Source organism: Neodiprion fabricii, chromosome 5, assembly GCF_021155785.1.
Source record: "Neodiprion fabricii isolate iyNeoFabr1 chromosome 5, iyNeoFabr1.1, whole genome shotgun sequence".
NCBI lineage: Eukaryota > Metazoa > Arthropoda > Insecta > Hymenoptera > Diprionidae > Neodiprion > Neodiprion fabricii.
This window is the reverse complement of record NC_060243.1, coordinates 29,879,361-29,901,505: the sequence shown is the minus strand read 5'-3', so window position 1 is coordinate 29,901,505 and position 22,145 is coordinate 29,879,361. Positions and strand designations below refer to the sequence as shown.

Genomic DNA, 22,145 nt, shown 5'->3' with positions numbered 1-22,145 from the left:
GAACGCGGATATCTCGAGAACGAATCAGCGGAACGGTATGTTGTTGGGAGTCATTTGTCTCGGCTGGACCTACTCTTTGCCATGAGATACACTGGTAACAGAAATAAAACGATTAAATAATTAATTATTAGTAAAAATAGTAAATTTAAAAAGTATTTCGGTTGAAATATTATTCACGCAATTGAAAATCTATTTTCTGATTATAACTCGGCACAGTTTCGTGCACAATACCGTTACAACAATGCATACGATCACTAGTAAATGTAAGTATACACGGTATCGAAACACGCAACACTTGTAACTTGGGTTCTCACAGCATAGTGTCCTCCTATCTAATAACGGGTTGTGTGCGCCAGACCATATTCAGGATGAATTCATCCGTGTATCGCTTAATCTTTGGTAAATGTAAAGCGTGACGTATGTTTACGAGGGTAAATTCACAACGCCTGCCAACGGAGACGTAGTCGAGACCAGACGGAGTCTGAGATGAGGCTATTACCATACCACAGGCGGAATGTTGCGATATGCGCAAGCTTTTTTCTCGCTTTTAAAAGTGATACACAAACGAAAATTTCATTTCTAAAGTACTAACAAGAGACATGCCCCGTTCGTACGTGGATCGAATCGAGATGAAACTTTCGCGTAAAGTCCTTTCATGACTGCGAAGATATCGGAATACGTGGCGATCGACGAGGGATGTGCATTTTTCACCAACAATTCCTGGGCCAAATACCTTTCGCGCGGTACGTGAGCCGTCGTGTTATCGCCTCGTCGAGGGTGGTGCCAAAGCATTGGCGAAGCTCTCTAGCTCTTCGCATCACAGTCGTGCGTTGACTGAAAATTTTTTGTAACATAGTCACGCTCTTTCCTCTTGGATTCAAACATGACTGTGAAATCGTTCGATATCGACGAATAAAATGACTATATATAGTCTAACCTAGGCTGGCGCACACATTGACAAAATTCTCACATAATAATGATGATAATAATAATAATATTAATAATAATATTAACAAAATAAATATGAAGAAATTAATCACAATATTTACCTATAAAACGTATCCTATCCTATAAAATATTCATTTCTCGATAAACGTACAATCATATTATATACCCTTTGCAGTCGCACTATTGCAATATACATATACATATGCGTATATACATAAGTGGCCGTTTTCCGTCTACTTGTGTATATTCATCTACATATACCCACTAATTATATACATATAAAATGTACTTCTGTATATGTATATATTTACTTATATATTTATTTTTATTTCTATACTTATTTATCATATATATATATGTATATTATCTGTAATGAATATAGATATATTATATCATATAATATGCTATAAGTCATCTGGATTTATCAAGTTTTTATGTTACATACAATATTTTATAATTATAAATACGTTGTATTCTTTCTTTTTCTTAACTTGTCTATACATAAGATATTTAGGTGTTCGTCTTCGCGTGCGCGCGCGCGTGCGTGTGTGTGTGTGTGTGTGTGTGTGTGTGTGTGTGTGAGTGTGTTTGTTTTAGGGGGGTGTAGGGTGTGGTCGATCGATATACATTATAAATTTATTTATCCTCGAACGATTATATTAATTTCTGTAAAGAGAGATAATTTAATTGTTGTTATTAAATTGAGAATTAATTCATATGTATTTATGCGACTACTTATAGATTTATTACCGTATTATCATATCAATTAGTTTTCATCATATATCAATATATCATTTAAATATCAATATTATACATTCATATATAATCATTTAGTCTTATACATATAATATTATATATTTATGCTGTAATAATTTTACCGTTTATCTATTTATTCATTCATTTATTTGTTTCGTTTAAATTTCATTATTATTTTTAATATTATTAATAATCATAGGTCAGATTTCGTTTGAATCTATTTTTCCTTCTTCATCTCGCTGATTGACAGCGTTATTACATGTGTATAACGCGCGTGCGTATCTCTGTCCGATATTTTAATTTCATTCATTTTAATTTCCGCGTATAAACATCTTTATTCATCACAATTCACGTTTAAAGTCTATTACTTTTGGGGGTCAAGGTTTTTCTCCTTTTTTATTTTTTGTTTAAATTCCTCCTTTCGTAAAGTAGGTATACATATTTTTACTTTTCGTTTCAACTTTCATCGATTGTTTTTTTTTTTTTTTTTTTTTTATTTTTATTTTTTTTTCGTTTTGTTTCTCAACACAGTATAAAATCACATATTTTGATTCCCCTTGTCAGCTGCACACATGCATGCCGCTGTTTCACTGAATCAATAAAACTAGCACGCTATCAACACGATTCAAAAATTGTAAATATACGTGCATGCAACATACTATATTCACGTTCTAGTTTTCATTTGTTGCTTGCTCCTCTTATACTCGTTACAAAAATCTGATTCCTATCGTATTTACTAATTAATAAATTACTCTTTTACGGAATGAAATGAAATTTGAGCCTGACGAAAAATTCGTCGAATTAAAAATGTAATTGTTGTACATGTATACATACTCGTCGCGATTGGGATAAAAGTCATATGTATGTAAATCATGTTCGTTATTTTTTTTCTACACAGGTAAACACGCCCGCTGGAATCTGAATTTTTTGGGTCATCGGCGAAGGATAAAATTTGTTTCGCGTGAAGAGAAAATAAATGAAAATAATAAAAACAATAATGAAATACAATTAATAAAAATGTATTTTTACCCCGTTTCCTGTATCAGTATACCATTTTTGTATTCTCCGAATTCCGAACGAAATGTGGAAAAGAAGAAAATTCGAGTAAAAAAACCTAACTGTCAAAGTTCGAATATGCGTGCTTGTATCGAAGGGTTATCGACTTATCGATCTGGCCTCTCGCCCACATCTCTGTACCACGGGAAAACCGTACAGTTTCCTGCCGGAGAACGTTTGTCACAAACAAACAGCTTCGCACATCTCGGTCCATTTATTGGGTTCGGCTATACACAGCCCTTGGCAATAAAATATGTATCGTGGTTTATGCGCCCCTATACATAAAGGGAGATCTATCTTTCTGCCTTGTACAGTCTGATAATGCTGGGGCGAAAAACCGATCAACTCCTCCGCAAATAGCTCATACAATTGGCCTACAGTCACGGATGGAAAAGCTGCGATAAAAGCGCCACTTGAATTCTTCATTCTGTTTCTTTGCTCCCATGTAACATGTAATAATGCACAATCCGACGTTGACAGTTATCTGAATAACTTATACTTTACTCGTTGTGATAGCCGTATCATATACTATTTTTCTTTTCTTCGCGAGTTTATTCTTCTCGCGTTTTATTTATTATAGGTATATATATATCTAGTTACGCCGTGACGAGTTTCACCATTCTTTACACGTCTTACCACCCCCGGAAATTATTTCATTGGTTGTAATTCCGCAAGCGGTGCTCTCCGCATCGTTTCCAGAAGCTCTCGTTCATTCGTCATTGTTACCTTGTGTTTTCGTTCTTTTTCATTCCTTCACCAGTAATGGTTTGAAATATTGTATAAATGTAATGCGAAATTCAACGTGAACGCAATTATCTATATCTGATCGTTTCTCTTCCTCTCTATACCGTTTACTAAAATTTCATCAATTCACTAGCACCCCCGAATTGAAAAATCGACAGTTACAAAAATCTTAAGGATCAACAACGATCTTGAGCTTAAACAATATCGTACATTTTCACTATAGTAGTTTCAAACCGTACTTGATCACCAAGCCGACCAACCATTGCCACATTACTCTAACTTACAATATTGTACGCATAATTAATGTTCCTTTCTTCCAAATGTTTCATTTTAGTATCTTTTAAGGTGCTCGTTCGATTTTGCAAATAAAAAACGGTGTAGAATCAGTTGTGTCGATAAAACTGCGATCTCAAATTCAACTCAATGTGAAAAACGAATAAAAACCAATGTATGGAATATGTTCAGATCCAGGGATTGTGAATCTGCAATCATTTGGAAGAAAACTTCATTTCCTAGGTCGAATCGAGCCATAGAAAATGCGAAGTGGCAGCTGGTTCCGAGGTGGTTTCGTCTGCTAGTGCGCCTGCGTATGTTTGAAAATGTACGGTAGAGCGTGACGGTGTGATATGTTAAGCGAAGCTAGTCTCACACTGTCCTTCACTTTTCTTTCCTATTTTTTGCGTCAATTTTTCGCTATCAATGTATCCAGCCGAAATTACGGTACGTTAAATTTTTCTTGACATGTGTCAAGTGCCAAGGCTTTACTATTATGATTATTACAACGAGAAAAGACGCAGTTAAAGTAGATCAGGTTAAACGTATTAAACGATAATCGTAACCAATAGCAAGTTTTGAACTCGCGCTTCCACTCAGCAGTAAATTTTCTTTGAACAATATATGACTAGGGAATGTAAAACGGTAGAGCGAAATAAATTACTAAGAATAACACACCGATATTTCTCGCGGCGAGTAACGAGCCATTCGTTTTCAAGTATTTCATGGTATAATCACGTTATTCAGTCAACTTTAGAGGGATTGGATATATTTGTTGAATATTCATTCACTTGTTCGTATAAAAATGCGTAAAAAATTCAACATCTTCCGGAATTCATATATTATATATATATACATCCCACTGAGCTACTTAAATTTATCACGAAAATAATTAGCCGTAAAATTCCTCATGACGCAGTGATTCAATTTTTCTCCTGTTAGACACGAAGCTTTTTCAGTTAATATTTGTCCTCATCCTTTGAAAGAGAAAGCAACCCTGCCAACACCCGAAAAAACTGCAACGAATTCGGTTTAGGCGGAAACTGGGAAAATTCTATTTACACAGATTTGGGGTACAGCGATAAGCAGATATTATGATTTTTCATTCGGAGTGAAGGTTGTTAAATCAGACTTGTAAACGCCTTATTATTAACTGTACAAAACAGATATCGGTAAAAGTACTCGAATGACTAGTGTAGAGTTGAGAAGATAAATAAATAGATAAATAATGTAATTAAACTATTACTGAAAACATAATAGTAAAGCTTTGGCGCGGCATGGGTCATAAACAAATTAACTAGATGAGGGTAATTATACCTATATACGTATATGTATGGATTATAATTATAGTGATTTAATATTAGATATATAATAATATATATATATATTATGCTATAAGATATAATTAAGTTTGAGAATCAGTGCGCGACACGTATTTTGTGTGTGTGTTATTAATAATATAATATTTTCTCATTATTCTCTCTGTTTTAACTCTCTTATCTTTCTCTGAAAATATTGGACGACCGACTCAAATTCAAACGACACTGTCCCAGTGTTTGACGCGCGTGTCACGCTTACCAGCAATTAATCAACAAACTAGTCAGTGGATTCCGGATGCGTTGCGACGATCGGTCACGTCGCGAGGATATTCGCCTGATGCAAAATGGCCGCCGCGATTCCGAGAAGGACCATCGTGAAGTTGAGGTCCACCCGAGTCCCTTTCCCGGAACCCCTCAGCATGTCGCCCGCGGCGCTGAGACGTTCGTTGTTCACGTGCGCTTCGATCACCCGACTTTCAGACACGAATTCCTTGATACCAACCATCGCTATACATCGCAGGATCGCTGTTCCTCCATCCCTCTCGAAGTATCGAGCGTCGGCCTCTAGCCGAAGGCCCGAAATCGTACGACCCCCCTTCGCGGCTGTCGGTGACGGCTGCTTGTACACGATCGTATTTTCCGATGGAACCTGGGGACAAAAATTGGTCGTACAGATCAGCACACGTCCGATTACCATCGGTCGGTAACGGAAATCGGTAAGAGTCTGGGGACAAAATCGGTAGTATAGATTCGATTACCATCAGTCGGTAACGGAGTTCGGTAAAAGATAAATTAAAGTAATCGCTTGTGTTTTCTCAACCAAAGCCAGTTAATTCACCGCTACTGGCACTTCAGCACCAATGTAGAAATATGCTCCGTGACCATGTGTAACGTGAAAACTGGGGCGGTAATTGATTAGCAAACACTTCCATCAGCCGACGGGTATTCGGCTTGTATGGAATAAATAATCTCTAAAGTGATCACCATCGCAAAGAAATTTCAAGTTGATTACCTACAGTGTATACGTATATTGCGGTGTTAGGTACGACGAGAGTGGATTAGTCTGAATGGTCGTCGACAGGACTGAAAACTCCTCGACTCGTTGTACATCACCCTCTTCATGTTACATACAGTGAATAGGTACAGAAATGCTCACGATCAAGTTACGGTATGTACTTGTGTTTATTAGGATGTGGGCTGAAGTGCGAACCCTTTAACCCACGACGTATTATACACATATACCCAACGCCACATGTTGCTCGCGGGTAACGCGGACCATTAGTATACATCGGCGATAATAACTGTATTGCATTTGCCACGAGTAAACTGAAAGAGTTGCGAGGGTTTTCGAACGACGAAAGAGAAGATGACGTTCAAATTTTGGAATATCCTTGAGAGGAAACACCAAGCTTGGTTGAATGAATGAATTCAGTAGCCAGATCCATTAGCAGGGTTTGATTTTATATGTTTAAATGGATAGGACCGTTCGCGAAAGATTTCCTTAGTTTTTACGACTTGTTGAATCCAACATTTTTTGCTCCCACTTGTGTATCCTCCGCCGTGATGGAGAGCCTGGTTCGGTTGGACACAGACACTTAACTCTCCAAGATCGTCGCCAGACCCCCGACTTGGCTCATTTTCGGAGGATAGAAAGATGAAATACGCTACATTGTCATCCAATAAGAATAAGTGGTTCCATTCATTCCGGCTAATCGACTGGGAGGAAGAACCTAGTCGTATATAATGTCCAAGTTCTGGAGGAAATATAGAGAGACGGAAAGAATGAAAGGAAGCACAAAAGTCTTCTGCTGATGAATTCGTTGACCGAGTTACCACGTCATTTCATCATTTCCTAGCATACACCTAAATTGTTTACCAAACTTTCCGTGTCACGGTTTTACCTTATTTTCAAAACCGCAGGCTCGAAGTCAAGTGCATGTTATACCGGTCGCAACGTTACCCGTGCAGACCTATAGTTATCCAATTTTCACGTCCTTGAATATTTAAAAAGGCGCACTGCGGCTTCACTTCCAACTATACCTTATACCGACCACCGAATGCTGGGTCTCTCGAACGACAAGTCTTGTGGATTTTTTGAATCACCCGAAGTGCGACAGACGACGGGCGCCTTTTCCATTCTTTTTCTCCTTCCTTCTCCGCCTCGCCAGTTACCCTCGGACTTGAATTCCACTCAGCGATTACACGCCCTTTCAACTTTTACCTACCATTTTGTTTGTTGCGTTATTCTTCCTCTTATTCCTCTCTTCTACGACTAAGCAAAAAAGACACTCACAACGACTTGTCGTTCTCATGGATCGGTAATCAAGTAAGTATACTTCCTTTTTTCGAAACATTGGTCACTTCCGGATACAGTATCATCTCAAAAGATCTGCTTTCATAAATTTTCTGCAAGTTCCCAAACCATAGTGTGAGGTTATATTCCGGTCTAATTACACTGGCGGTTTTCGATAGAGTATAACAAAGCATCACTGGCCAGTAGTTCATACTGTATATTCCAGAATCAAGCTGAAGTCCATATCGAAATTTTTCACGAAACGATCCACCATCGTCAATAGTGACCATGTTTTTGGGCGGATTTCGGACAGAATGGATTTCCCAGAGTAGGGAAGAGTTTCACTGTTTGACGGTGATGCATTCTACCGGTAATTACTGAGAGGAACCTGACACCGGTACATCTAACGATTGAATCACCTAGTCAATCTCTCGTTAGCATTATTACTCAATGCAAGTACTATAGGTATAACAGTGCCGCATCCAACCTCCATCCTCAGCCCAACATGCCGCCCACCGCCCGACTCGTCAAGCCACTCGAAAAGCTAATGCGTACGCATCCATGAATATTTGATGAGTCATGTATCATAACGGGGTACATAATACGGTGGAAATGCAATAATTGTTTGGAATTCGAGGCGCTGTCACTCCCTTCGTTAACGTAATTAATCGCTACACGTTCATGTCCGTACCCGTTCGTATACATATGCATACACAACACGCATACATCCTGAGGAGGAAAAACCTCGGCGTACAATTTATGATTCGACAGGTAGAATTCGTCATCGCAAAACTCTGCATGTATATAGGTAATGGGTACTATACGTAGGTATAGATGATGTGCCGGTCGAACGATGAACACTGTCCGTGAATTTGACGTATGCCATGATTATTTCGGCCAGGTACTCTAACGATTTCATTCTCTCTCGTCAACTGATTCGTCTGTACAACGTTTACGGTACAGATGAATCCATTGCCCTCAATTTTGGTGTGGTGTGGTAAAACGGTAAGCGAAAATTCAACCCCGGTTATCGCTCCTGAATTTCAGTGGATATATACATGCCACCGTACTGATAGTTCTGTCTTGGCTGATATCCGGTCCGCAAACTGCCACGATCATCGTTAAACTTGAGACATAAATTCCATTTTATAGCACATCGTGCGGGATTCTGATTGTGCAGCCGACGAAGCGAAGATCGCCGAAATTGCGGTGCAGATTGGAGTTACGGGAAAGAGGTCTGATTTGTTAAGAATCTATCGCTTGGATTCGTATCTCCTTCGACGAAATTCGACGCTTCACCTTCGGGGTATCCTTCTTCCATCGGATACACGCCGCGGTTTGTGTATGCACGCCTGATGCTTCACAAGATTACCGCTCGCTCATACGTGCATCACGGTGTGAATTTTGATGGAAACTCGACGGTTTTTCACCCATCTCCGCAATCTTGAAATCCGGATGGCTTGTTGTCCAACCCCGGAATCAATTTTCCAGTTTGGTACTGGAATTCTAAGCGTGTCTGCATCCAGAGGCCAGTCAGTTGGAAATGGAATGAATGATTCCAATTCATGAACGTTGATTTCAGGTGAATTTCACATTTCTTATCACGTGATCTTCACTGATTTCACGTCGATACCTTTTGTGATTGGGGATGATTTCCCGGATTCGATGGAATCACAGTTGATGATTACAAATCACTGGAAATCGACGAAGGCACATGATAAAATAGTAGTCGTTAAAAACGTTAATGAATTAAAGCCAATTGGTGCTCACCACAATACTTGAAACACGATTTCCATGGGTTTTAAAGTAATTGCTCTGCGATTTCAATTGACTCCCAATGATTTAGAATCATTTCAGCTACCTTAATGGATTCCTTGTGGTTTCTAAAAAAATTCAAGTCATTAAAGTTCCTCTGATTGAAAATTTGATTTCCAATACCTTTCAATTGACGACTTCCTTGAATTAATGGCCCCTCGATCCGCGTTTAAACTGCCGGGTCGTGTTTCAAACTTGTTCACTTATGCCTCGTTCAGGAAACTATAAAAACAACAAAAGCCTGAAAACAGGCACGCGGAGTGTTTCAGACTGATTGGAAAGTGAAATACAAGCGACTCTTGTACCTGCAAGTTACGGGAAGGCTAAGCGACGCTGCAAAGGTGAGGAAAACGGGGTCGTTGGAATGACGTAAAGGAGCTAAACTTCGGAACATGTGCTTGGATGGGATGTACAACGGAAGAGAAAAGAGACCACGGGAGGGACGATAAAACGGGAAAATAACCATAGATCATTGAGTGCTATGGGAGAAGCGTAAAAGGCGCATGTCGACTAAATATTGAAACAGCACATCCTCCAAGAGCCGCTTTATGCTTCGTACGCGACGCAAGGGGCAAGAGGGCCCGTTTTGCCCTCGGGGAATGAATCCTTGTACGGTCAGGACTCCCAGGACACAAGGGCGAGGATTATTCCATTTTTTGCCGTGCAGCTTTTCGCAGTGCTTCACCCCGGAAGTTCCTCTTCTGACATGACTATATATCGAAGCAACATTACCCGGGACCTTTTATCACCTGGGAATAGGTTACTTCGTCTCTCCTGAGACCGTGATCTGTACGGCATTCTGCTTTCGCACTTTCGTTTTCACTGCTGGGAATACGATCCTCGACTGCAGTAGGAACATTTGTGTCAGTGGAGCAGAGGGTTTGATGTTGAGCAGGTTGATTGCGTGGCAAAATATCCACACTTTGTTATTAATTTTATTACGAGATGTTACAATCGTGCGCTACGTATTTATCAAATTACTGTCTTTGTTAGCGGTGAAGACGTGTTAAAAATACAATAATAGACTAAACTAGCGTTACGAAGAAAATGTTGGATGTCGATGCTTAGTTTCAAATTGCTTTGAAGTTATTGAAAATTTTCTGAATCCGTTCAATTTTACCACACGACGGTTTGTTTCATTCTAAGACTACTTAGTTTCCAGTAACTTGGGACTGCTAAATGTACGAACATTATCTCAGAATGAAATGAATGAAAAGACCAGTTCCAAATTTAGACTCATTCAAATGGATGTTTACTCAATGAGACTCGAAGATGCGAAACGAAGTACAAAAAAAAAAAATTTAATACGCATCTCTTACGACTAATCAGAGATCGCGAGGTAATGATTATAATTCATACTCGTTAGCTAGGTTCCAAAATACATATACATATATGTTTAACTTGTGAAAAAGCTCTCGCTACTTTCCTTTCCTCCAATTTCTTTCTCTTTTTTGTTTTTTCATTTCACGTCACCATACAGCATGGGCGGGTATATTTTATTTAATATCACATCCTGCCAACGCTGTACACCTAAAGCTACACACAGGTACCCGAGTAATTTTTGTCGCACCTTTTTATGACGGCCGTAGGCTTGGAAGGCTTTCTTCAATATTTTGAGGTAACAGCATTAACCGCACCCTCGGCATTCGCCGGGTTTAATGCACACTTCTTTCCGCTTTTTATCCTTCCCTTTCTATATTTTCTCTCTCTCTCTTTTTTTTTTTATACATGCTGGAATAAAATGTAGAGAGAGCTTTTTCAACGGGGTTTTTTTCTCCCCACCTTTCACGAGTACTGGGTTAATTAATTAGATGAGCTATCACGTTATCCAGTTCGGTAAAACTTTCATCACGTGATAAAATCCATCACGAATATACACGCGTATAATCTTTATTATACATCGGCCAGAGAAAATGTGCAACGAGGCGTTTCTGATTACATATATCTACAATAAACTTTATTCCTGCCGTGTTCCGCAAGTGCGGAGACAATGTTAATAATTGTTCTTTCGTCGATTCGTTAAGTATCGTACCTATACGATACGTACGTACAATCGGCGAGAGTTCGTGAACGATTGGAAAACCGAGTTATACTCGAGAAATCGTGAATGAGGAGAATAATCGTGACGTCGAGACGCGTCGTTACGATCCATTATAATACTCGCTGCGATCCGGTATTAATAGCCATTGAGGTGTTTGGAATTAAATCGATCCCACTCCGGATTAAATTCGTGCACCCACCTTCTCCTAAGTGAAATACCCTCGAAAAGTGGAGGGTACATACCGAAAATGAATCTTATCGGTGTTTAATGGTGTTCAATAAGAAATGCTTCGGTGGTTAGGAAATAAACTGATAAATTATTTTAATTTATTATGATTTTATCGACCCTCCCACCCTCACCCTCACTCTCCTCAGCCTCGTTTTCACTCCCCAAGCCTCACACCGCCGGATGTAACAGCGTGACTGCTGCTGCCTGGATCAGCTACAGGTTGTCGGAATAGAGATGAAATATCAGTTACGCGTCAGAGTTTATGGCAAGGTATGCGTGAAACGAAAATTGAAAAGAACGGGGAAAAAAAAAAAAATATTCGGGCGAAAAAATACCGTCACTGATCGCGACGAAAATGGCACTGAAAAACGACTCTATCATTCCACTGGCTCTCCGAGTTCTCATCCGCGTAGTGAAAAAAAAAAAAACTTGGCCAATCGATTTGCAAATTGATTATATGTATGTAGGGTAAGTGGGGGAAAGATGCCGCATTGGGAGAGATGGACGATCGTCGATATTTCTTGAAATACCTGTCAGATGTTTGAAATAAAATTTGAGGTTGTCATTCGTAACCCAAATGTGATGCCGCAATCTACGAATCGTATTAAACAAAGTTTCTTCGTAAGATAAGCCAAACTTCACGACGAGTACTAGATATACATTTACGCGGTTATAACTTCATGCGTTAATTACGTTATCAACGACAAAAGTGAATTATCAGCGTAGAAACTTTAAGGTAGATAGTTTGAGGTTGTTCAAGTCTTCGATCTTTTTTTTTTTTTATACTCTTCAACAGGAAAAATATGTAACTCGATCAAATAGACAGATTTAATGTTGGATTGATTAAAAAATGTAGTATCGATAAGTATAATTAACACTTAATAGTTACTTTTACCACATTTTCCTTTGATTCTAACAGTATTTGAAATTTTTTCAACGCACCTCTGTGGAGCGTGCGTAAACGGTCCTGTTTCTTAACAGTGTAGCGCAGCGCTTCGATGACATTTTCAATTTTACAGACTAAGACTTTTCGTAACGCATGCGCACTTTCCGATAACTTCATTTTGCGCACGGACTTTACGCAGCGTCTGAATAACGTCATTGAGTTTAATCTGAAGTTTGCGCTTTTAGGTTATGTTAGATTTTATGAAGGCAGGCCCGAGCCTTCGAACCTCTTAATCTACTTCTTTGAAATAATTATATTAAATTCGTTTGCTTCTCAAATTGAACTTGACTTCACAGGTATGGGAAAAAAATAGCGTATTTACCTTGTCTTACGCTGCAAAATCCACTGACTTTCCACACTAGTGATACAATATACAATTTTCTCAGTACATCGTCTTTCGTTTCAGCCCTGAACACGCATAGCTTTCCGACGTGGGAAACCCCCGGCATTCGTTCGGATGTTTGGATTCAAGGTCCGAGCAAAGAAAGAACACGAGGTTGTTCCGGGTTTCGTCGACCCTTGACCGGTTCAGAAAACCCGAACAATGCACCTCTTCAGATGCCGATAGAGGGCAAAGATGCGGGGTCTGCACTGATCCTCGTGCAAGCAGGCGGACGTCCAGAATACCCCGGAGCACGGATATAAAAGCGCTTAGCAAATCGACCTCCGGTAGTAAAAAACCCATCAAACCAAACATCCCTCTCCGGCGGTCGGTTTTAGACGGGATCCATACGTTGTGCCGTCTGCTAGCCGTTCGGATTGTGGCTTCGCTAGTAGCAAGGAGATATATATATATGTGTGTAGAGAGAGAGAGAGAGAGAGAGAGAGAGAAAGAAAGTACGGTTCAATGGATGTATATTCTCCTCCTCCCCTCTCGATGCTGCGGAACCGTAACAAATGACGCATCCTGCAATTCAATTTTCCGACCATCATCTAACTGATGAGATAATCCTGCGTGGTGCACTTTTCCCTTCCCAATTCCAATCTTGTAAAATTCAATTATTAATCAGATTCATTCGTCTCGAGAAGATCAAAAGCTCGTTAACGACGCGAGTCCCAAATTTTTATTATTATATACTTAGCCGGAGTTTCCTTTGAAACTCACCCTCATCGCCGTCAGCCAAATTACAACCGAAGTTGTATTTTTAATTTTACGTATAAACGATCAATTTCTGATGGTTAGGGGATTTTTAACGTCACGTGTGTTTATCCTTCGGTTCATCAGGGGAGCGTCTGTGTGTTTTTTTTTCTATAGGACATATCGGGCGTGCAGTATGAACGAAAGGGTTGTTTTTTTTTTCTAGCAAAAATTGATGTTTTCGGGAGTTGCGACTCAATGTTCTTTACTTAGAATAAATGAGTTTAGATTTTTTTTTTTATGTCTTAACCCTCGATATAAAAGTTGGCATCGAATTAACGACTTCTAGACTAGTTTTAATTGTAGTTTTGTGTCCGTTCACCACCTACTAGTGTAATTCTTGCACTTTACTTTCACTTTCCATTTTCTTTGTCACTTACCTTATTCTATTTTCAACCTTGCTTCTACTATCCGGGTACCTCACTGTTACCTACTTACTTGCAACTAGATTAAAGTTAATCTTAAGACACTGTACTCTCTCTCTCTCTCTGTTCTATCTATTTGATCAGGATATTCTACCTCCTAGTATGTAGATCGTTTTTTTTGTCGCTTGTATAAAATTATCCAAGACTTTGGTATTAAGTAGTATAAATCTTTAGACTTAGACATATCATGTAATTTTCACCATTTCTAATGGTATTATTATTTTAAGGTATAGACAATTTTTACTATTCTACTATTTGTTAAAGACTGTATCTGAAGTTACATTTGTTATTCTAACTGCCCAAGGCTTGCCAAGGCATAAATAAATACATCATCATCATCATCATCTGTTCTCAGTCACATTGCTTCGTAACTTTGCGTTCACTGCCCTGGTATAAACAACGATTGTTCTACTTCAATTTCTAACCAGACTGTACGCCTGGTAGATCGGTAAATCTGATAATAAAAACGGACGCCGAAGTGTCTGGTTCAATTGAACAATTCCGGTAGCAGGGGTGTTGAAAAGAGTCGCTCTGCAGTAAGTCTCGTTCGTTTCCGATTAGCAATCCGGTTGTTTTATTCGACCTGGATGCGCTCTAACTCCTCTCGCGGGTTTAGCTAGTCGTATAGTTATTTATCCCGTTTAATTCAGGTACGTTTTCCCCCCGCAGCTAAGGTTGATATCGGTTATTCGCGACACGTAGGCAGTTGTTCTTGCCGAAATTAAATCCCTAGAGCAACGATTTTTACTTTTACGCGCTGAGTACTGAATTCGTTAGAGAAGCGAACTCTGCCCGCCTCCTCCCATCGCTGTTGAAGAAAATCGTCTCTCTTTTAGGTATTTCCATCACGGAGCAGAGAGAACAATGAATTTTCTAGCAAGCACCCCGGCGCCTCGTCCTCTATTCTCCCCTTTGCCCCTCGCCCTTTAAATTCAGAACGACCGAATATTCAAAGCATGCTTATTTTACCCCGCGACAAATATACGTTATATGCGTAATGTGTAAACGCCGGAGGTTTATAAGCTTCGCTGTGATCACTGACTTCCACCCTTATTATATTCCTATGCCTATAACTACGCCCTGACTAATTGGCCTGTCGCTAATACCTCCTACGACCCTGTCACAAACGATTCAAAGTGCCGAATTTAACGAGGATGCAAGTTTTAATCAATGTGAAACAGAAATGATCGAAATTGGTCATTAAAGATTACAGATACCGATACTTTGTTTTATGCTGTTTCAAAATTGTTCAAAAAATAGTAGATTTGTTCGATTTATGGTCTGAGATGGTTAATTTTATTCAGAGGACTGTTTTATACAAATTCACCGAAGCGGATTCTCTTTGCAGCATTGCCACTTCTTGACTATAACCGATATCGGTGCAATGTTGCAAATTTCAATATTTAACGATGCTAATGTGATAAAAATCGAGGGGTTCAGTGGATATGTAGAAAAAAGTCTTGATCCGAATAAAACGAACGAACCTAGACTAAAATTAATCGACTCCGTTCGATTTTTTAAAAACAATTTTCAACGGATTTGAACGGAATCGTCGATACAACTTTAGCTTTTCTCAAATAATTCCAGTACAGTCCTTATTTCAAATAAATATTCGACGTGGAATAATTTCGAGATAAGATTGATAAAAAATATCGATTTTTGTCGAAACACGAATAAATCAATTAACTCCAACCCATCCAATCGAGTTTTGTTCGATAATTTTTTTTCGACTCGATTAATCGATGCATCGATTATTTCTAGCTCAGTTGGCATGTCTACTCTCGGAACTTCCATTTAAAACTATACCATCAACGAAAAGTTATGGAGAGTTAAGTGCGACGAGCTGTTGTTATCCAGCTGAAGGTGGGAGTGGAAACGATGAGAGTAAACAGTAGCGGCTATACGAGTGTCGTTGATTATTTTCCCCACCCCGTATATGTGTGTGTGTGTGCGTGTGCGTCCCCTTAACGTAATTGCCTCTGCAGGGCATTTGATACTAACCGGTTCGCCGTTGACGGTCCACGAGATGGAGGCTGGAGGCTTCGACGGCCACGAGGTGCAGTTGGCCGTTACGTTTGCACCGACGGCGTAGTGGGAATAGAGCCCCGTGATATCCGGCTTTCGTTCCGGAAGAGCTTCATGAAAAAGAAAGAGAATAACAGGCTTAAAGAATTTCTTTACAGCAGCCGGACACACTCGGAAGCAATCTGCATCCAACGCTAATTGCGTTGCAATTTATTAGCCGGTCTCGCGGCGACTTTGAAAGTCGTACCAGTCACTCTTCGTCCGTTCGTTCGTCTTTGTTTTTTACAAAAAAAAAAAAAAAAAAAATGGATAAAAAAATAAATCAAAACATAAACGGTTTACGGGAAAAATTAATTTTTGATATCGCATCAATTGCGCAGGTTCGTTGGGTGGGTAAAGTTTTGGTGAAAAATACTGCCGCTGTAACGACACTTGCAACTTTTTTTTTTCGAGTTTCTGTTACGGACTAATAATATCGTTGTCTGCCTCTGACGCTCCGACTATTCGAAGGGCTATTAATGGTTATCAGGTTTAATTAGGTTTATCAGGTGGCCTGCTGGCCTAATGGCGTTAATTGGTACACCGGATTACCGGAGATATTAGCTCCCGTCCTACGTCCGTTGCACTGGTCGTAGTTTCAAGAACACCGGCGTTGTAATTGAATATCCGTCAATTTCGCGAACCCTTGTCCAACGTATGTCGAAAATTTAAAAAAAGGTTCGCATAATCGATACGTATGTGTTGGAAATTGTTGTGCGAATTTTTCTCAATATCAAATTCGGAACTGATCGTTGTTTTGGATTGTTAGAAATTTGAATACGTTGTATAATAAACAATAATCCGTATAAAATTATAGGTAGGACGAGTGTTTGAAATGTTGTTGTTGAAATTGTTGAGACAAAATTGAATCATTCGAAGAAGAGTTTCGGAAACGCCGTGAGCTTGCGGCCGGATGGAATAACAAGCCCCCGGATTTACTATTCAGTTTGTTGTGTCGTATTTATACGAAGTAGATCCGGACCCTGTAATCCACTGAGGAAAAGGAAGCCATTCACCCTTTCTTTAACCCTCATTGACCGAGGGTAAATCCAATCCAAAGCACGTAGTAGAACCTCTCTTTTAATTCCACGCCATGGAAAGTGCCGCCACGTGGGTGAAATATCAAGTTAATTTGCCCGGCGAAATTTACCCCAGAATCCCCTATTTTTTTACTTTTCCAACGTATTGTCTTGCGGATACAGCGCGCAGAGGCCGCAATCCGTTGGCTTGATCTTTTTTCAAGCGGAAAATTTTTTTTTCAACGTAGTCTGTTAATCCCATGTCTCCCCTCCTCGTCCCCCATCACTCCGTCACTCCCTCTTCTTCATCTCTCGCCGATCCTTTGTCGCGAGGCTTTGATCAAAGTTTCATCGACCATCGTTAAACCGTTAATTCCGTATCACGTTACTCAAAGATACTTCCTGCAAGCCCGCTTGCAGCTTCCGAAGTGACGCGACGCCACTGGTATGAAAATTAGCAAATTGAACCTCGGGTCATCGGAGGCAATCGATTATCCAACGCGATTTAATTAATTCCTTCATGATCCTTGACGTACGGGCAGGGTTTCCACTTACGCATGCACGAGCTCTCTCTACCTCGCTCATCTGTTATCCAGGGCTTTCTATTATACACGCGAACAAATAGCTGTGACTGTGAATTTATACATTTATATATACATACACATATGCAACGATTGCGTAGCGATTCGACTTCGTTACGTCGATAATTAGAACCAGAACATGTTCAACCGATCGGATTTAAAGCACGGGCGTGGCTTCGGCAATATGGCGGCGGAACGCGTAAACAGCTGATCGTTTCGGTCAAATTGGACGAAGATAAAGGCACGGAACGCTTTGTGCAGACTACTAGACTCTTGTTTAGCGATATGAATTTGATGTGAAGCAAAATAAGCGATGGAAAATTGCTTTTATTTTTAAATATGGAGTCGGATCAGATTTTCACGTACAAGATGGCGTCTTTCAATTGTACGTAATAACTTGGTAAACGAAACTACTACGTGTTGTTTTATTCTTGACTTTTTCCTCAATAATTAAGGTACCTTCCGTGACTTTTTGCTCAATAATCGAGACACGTTATTACAGAGGCAGAAAATGAGGTACGCGTATTAGAAGGAAAATGAAAGGAGAAAATAGAAGTCTAAGAATGTTTTGTTAATACCGTTGATTTTATATCTATGTGAGGCTTTGTACCTTGGATCTTGATCGAGGTCACGTGACCTCGTCGAAAATACATTATTTCCTCGAATCTAATCTCCGGCTTGAGATTCGTTCAGGAGTAATCTAGCGCGTGCTTATTATAGGTAAGCATCGTCGGAACGTGGATAGGAGGAATAAATTATACAAAAAAAAAAAAAAAAAAATAGACACATTTTCTATCGCGGTATAGAAAATTAGGCCGTCAAAAATTTCTCAACTGTCGGATCACTTCCGTGGCAATATCCTCGAGAAGAACAAAAAAAAAAATCGTGCATCAGGGGGTTGAAAAAATTGCGGAAACAGGTTACGCGGTTTAAGAATCATTTTTTATCGTGAAACTCACGAGGGAGGGGGAGAATTTTTCTCCGGGGCTACAATCGCCCCGGTATGAATTTTTCCCTTTTTCGTTACTGTCTGCTCTCTATGTGCCCGTCGAGCACACACCCAGCTGAATAAGATAAGTCCGTTTGAGGATCCCCGAGCGTACATAAGGGATACGGTGAGCCTCGAGCGGGGGTTGCGTTATCATAGAAATCGCAACATTACGGAACACATGGCTTCATTGATATTAGGCAAACTCTGCGGAATCTGTCCCACACTCAATTTCGCCGTGACTGAATTTATTAACTTCCGTGAACAGCTCCCCCGCGATTCTTCCGCTTGTATATTATACCGTGTCGACTCGTCCCCCAAAACCTCACCGATAAATGTCGCCGGCCTTTGTCTTTGTTTAATTACCGTTTTACCGGCTCGCCGAATCCGATGAAATACAATTGCTTAATCCGCTGGTACACGGTTTAACTTTATCATTTTTATTTATTTTTTGCTCACTTTTTCTTCTCGTCCCCTACGCCACGATCGATATTTATTTCCTGTATAATTTCAAACACCGATCCTTTTGTTCGCCAACGACGCGATTTCGTTCGCATAAAAAGATTTTCCCCTCTTTTACTTGGTCGATTGTACGTACAGAGTGAACGGTTTACGGTCGAATCGTTTAAAGCACACGCGTTAAAATTCTAGAGCAAAAGCAGTTCTTTCTTCAGGTTGACCAACCATCGCCGCGATGCAATTAACCTCAAAATATTGGTAGACCTGACAAAACAACTGCTATTGCTCTAGAATTTTTGCGCATGCGCATTAAACTATCGGTCGTTGGCGATTTACTCTGTGTATATACGTACATATTTTTTCTCACTTACAGCTTTTAGGGTGTCGGAATTCCGCAGAGAAAAGGCACCGAACGTTAAAGCTGACATTTTAGAATGTTCGAAATGCGTGTACCTAAATAACGAGAATTTCTTTTTTTTCAGTTTTGGTTACATACATCAATTTTTTTTACCGTAATCAAAAAATATATCGTTCCGAGCGTGCTCATTCAAATGAGTTTTCTACTTGTAATCAGAAAGGTTGGCATGTAACTCGCGATAAGCCGAAAAAAACCGGTGAAACTTGTCGGGCTGATTGTGAGTTACCGACCGCGCATTCGGGAAATAATTGAACTCTATTAGCCGGGGAGATCGTACCTGGGAAATATTTTCGTCTGCAAGTCAGGGGCGCCAACTTAATTCTAAACGGTACGTGAGTCGTGAAATTCTCCCGCTTCAAGCCGTGAATTGAAATTACATTGTTATTGCTCTACTCGTAGCAGTCATCAGTCGTCAGTCAGTAGAAAATAAAAGTTTTCCAATCCTTTCCGAATAAATGCATATTCACCATTTACGATTCGCTTAACCTAAGAAAATTGTCATCATCTACATAACCTCTATAAGTCACGTTTGACGGTTAAAGCTTGACTCTCTAAATTTAAATCAGCGAAAAATTCACTAATCTCCAGTTACAAGTATACCACTGATTGCAATATACACTCACGATTCAGTGAATTTTCATGGGATATTTCACTGACTCACACGCTGATTTTTTCCATCGGTATACTTATAATTTATTAATATTTAGAAAGTAGGTGGCAAGCCTGTATGAAATTCTATCAAAGCCCACGCATGCGCAGTCGTATTCTCAATCTGCCAAGTTTCACCGTTTCCTTATAGTATATTCTCGTAATTATTCCGACAGCAATTGACGTTGTTGCATTACTAAACTGTCAAAATGTAGTTGTTGGACGATGATACACTAAAATGTTGCTGTAACCAGAAAATTTATCACTGTAGTTTAAATCGTCGTTATTATGACACCGATTTTACAGAAATTTTCTCGTAACTTTAACAGATGAAATTTTCCTCGGTGTGCCGTCCAATAACTCGGTGACCATGGCAAATGACGTATTGACAGAGACGGAATGTCAAGGCAGTCGGACGGCGGTGAAATTGGCCGTACGTGAAACTGGGACCCTCCAGCAACTCACACTTAGACGCCATCCCGTAGTGTAATTAGTTAATTACATAGTTTCCCAGGGTATGGATACAGCGAAAGAGGTCAGAGGGAGTTGTAAACTGTCGAGTAAACGTGATCCCGTCCTTTGCACGACCGAGCAAGTCTGCATCCGGCGGACAGCGTTCGTTCAGCTGCTCAGACGTGAACCCATAAACGAGAATATCAATTTCCGCATCGGCTTTAACAGCCGGCAGAGCGTCTCGTTTCAACAAGTGCCTTGGACGAAATGTGTAATAACGATACAAAATCTTACTACGGTCTTAAGGGGGGGAAGAGGAAGAAGAAGAAAAACTGAAAGGGTAGAAAAAAATAGTCAAAATCGTCCATAGTCGGGGATCCAACCAAGAACCAACATACGTATCTTATGTTTTCAAGTATCCTGCAATATATGAGTCAGTTTATCAGATTAGAGTTCAAGAATTGTACAATTTTTTTTTCTCAATGTGTCATTCCTTTGTTTTCAGAGTAAAGAAGAGAACAAGGTAAGTTGTTATTATTCACCCCTAAAACGAAACGTTGAATTTTCACCGCATCGTCAGGTTTTATGATTTACAGAATCATCTCCGAACATTTTCAGATGGACGTCTCGATGTCGTGATGAAATTTTTTTTTTTTCATCAGGTACGATTTAACAACGGATTTTCACGACATTGGTACCAATCGAAGCGGATCTTTCTCTGCTCAGAATTCATTATATTTCAGATCCGAACGATCTGGTATTTCTCAAGTTTTTCGAATAACAAAATCTAAAAAAAAAAACTTCGAAACAACGATATCTCAAAAACGAATAAACGGATATCCATCATTTTGATCTCTATAAATACGGTTCTCCTTATTCAAAATTGACTACGTTTCGGATCCGATCGATGCATTAGTTATCGATCAACTGAAGCTGAGCCCGAGAACCTATCCAAACGGAAAGTTTTTTATATCACATCAAGGTCAGTCAGGTTTATCAACGATGTAGGAATTTCGTCAGCCGGAAACATCCTCAACTTCCCACTCGCATGAAGTATAAATTCGACTTTTTTTCTTCGTTTCTACCGGCACCGTATAAGCCGCAATAGTTTTTTATGCCAGCTATAAGGCAGGACGAATCCGTTGGTTATCTACTGCTGATTGACCGATGCTGGCTTTCTGCCAAACTGGCAATAGCATCCGCCAACTTCGACCCGTTTCACCCCCGCCATTCTCAGCGGCACGGTCATCTTGGCTCTCTTATAACCCTTTCTTCTTCTTCTTCTTTTTCTTACTCCTCTACTTTTAGCTAACGCGACGGGCTGCCCGGTAACTTGTTTTTTCTACTCATCGCTCAAAGACGTTCCAGTGCTGACACGGTCAGCCGGACGAGATATGACCGACCGTCTTTCCCTTCTCTTTTTTCTTCGTCTTTGTCGCTTGTTCGCCTCATATTCTTCTTTTCTCTCTTTTTTTTTTTCTTCTTTCTACTTCTCTGTTTGTTACCTACTTTGTTGTTTCCGCCTACGTTACA

General features: G+C 39.8%; 1 protein-coding gene across 3 annotated transcripts in view; it reads right to left on the bottom strand.

Annotated features, from left to right (window-relative positions):
* Positions 1-2,137: 2,137 nt before the first annotated feature.
* LOC124182725 overlaps positions 2,138-22,145 on the bottom strand; it is a 108,130-nt gene continuing 88,122 nt past the window's right edge. For all 3 annotated transcript variants that reach the window (XM_046570310.1, XM_046570311.1, XM_046570312.1), the window contains 2 exons: positions 15,984-16,117; positions 2,138-5,745 (listed from right to left, as the gene is read on the bottom strand). In XM_046570310.1, coding sequence (XP_046426266.1) covers positions 5,410-5,745; positions 15,984-16,117 — 470 coding nt within the window. In that variant the 3' untranslated portion in view covers positions 2,138-5,409. The remainder of the gene's footprint in view (positions 5,746-15,983; positions 16,118-22,145) is intronic.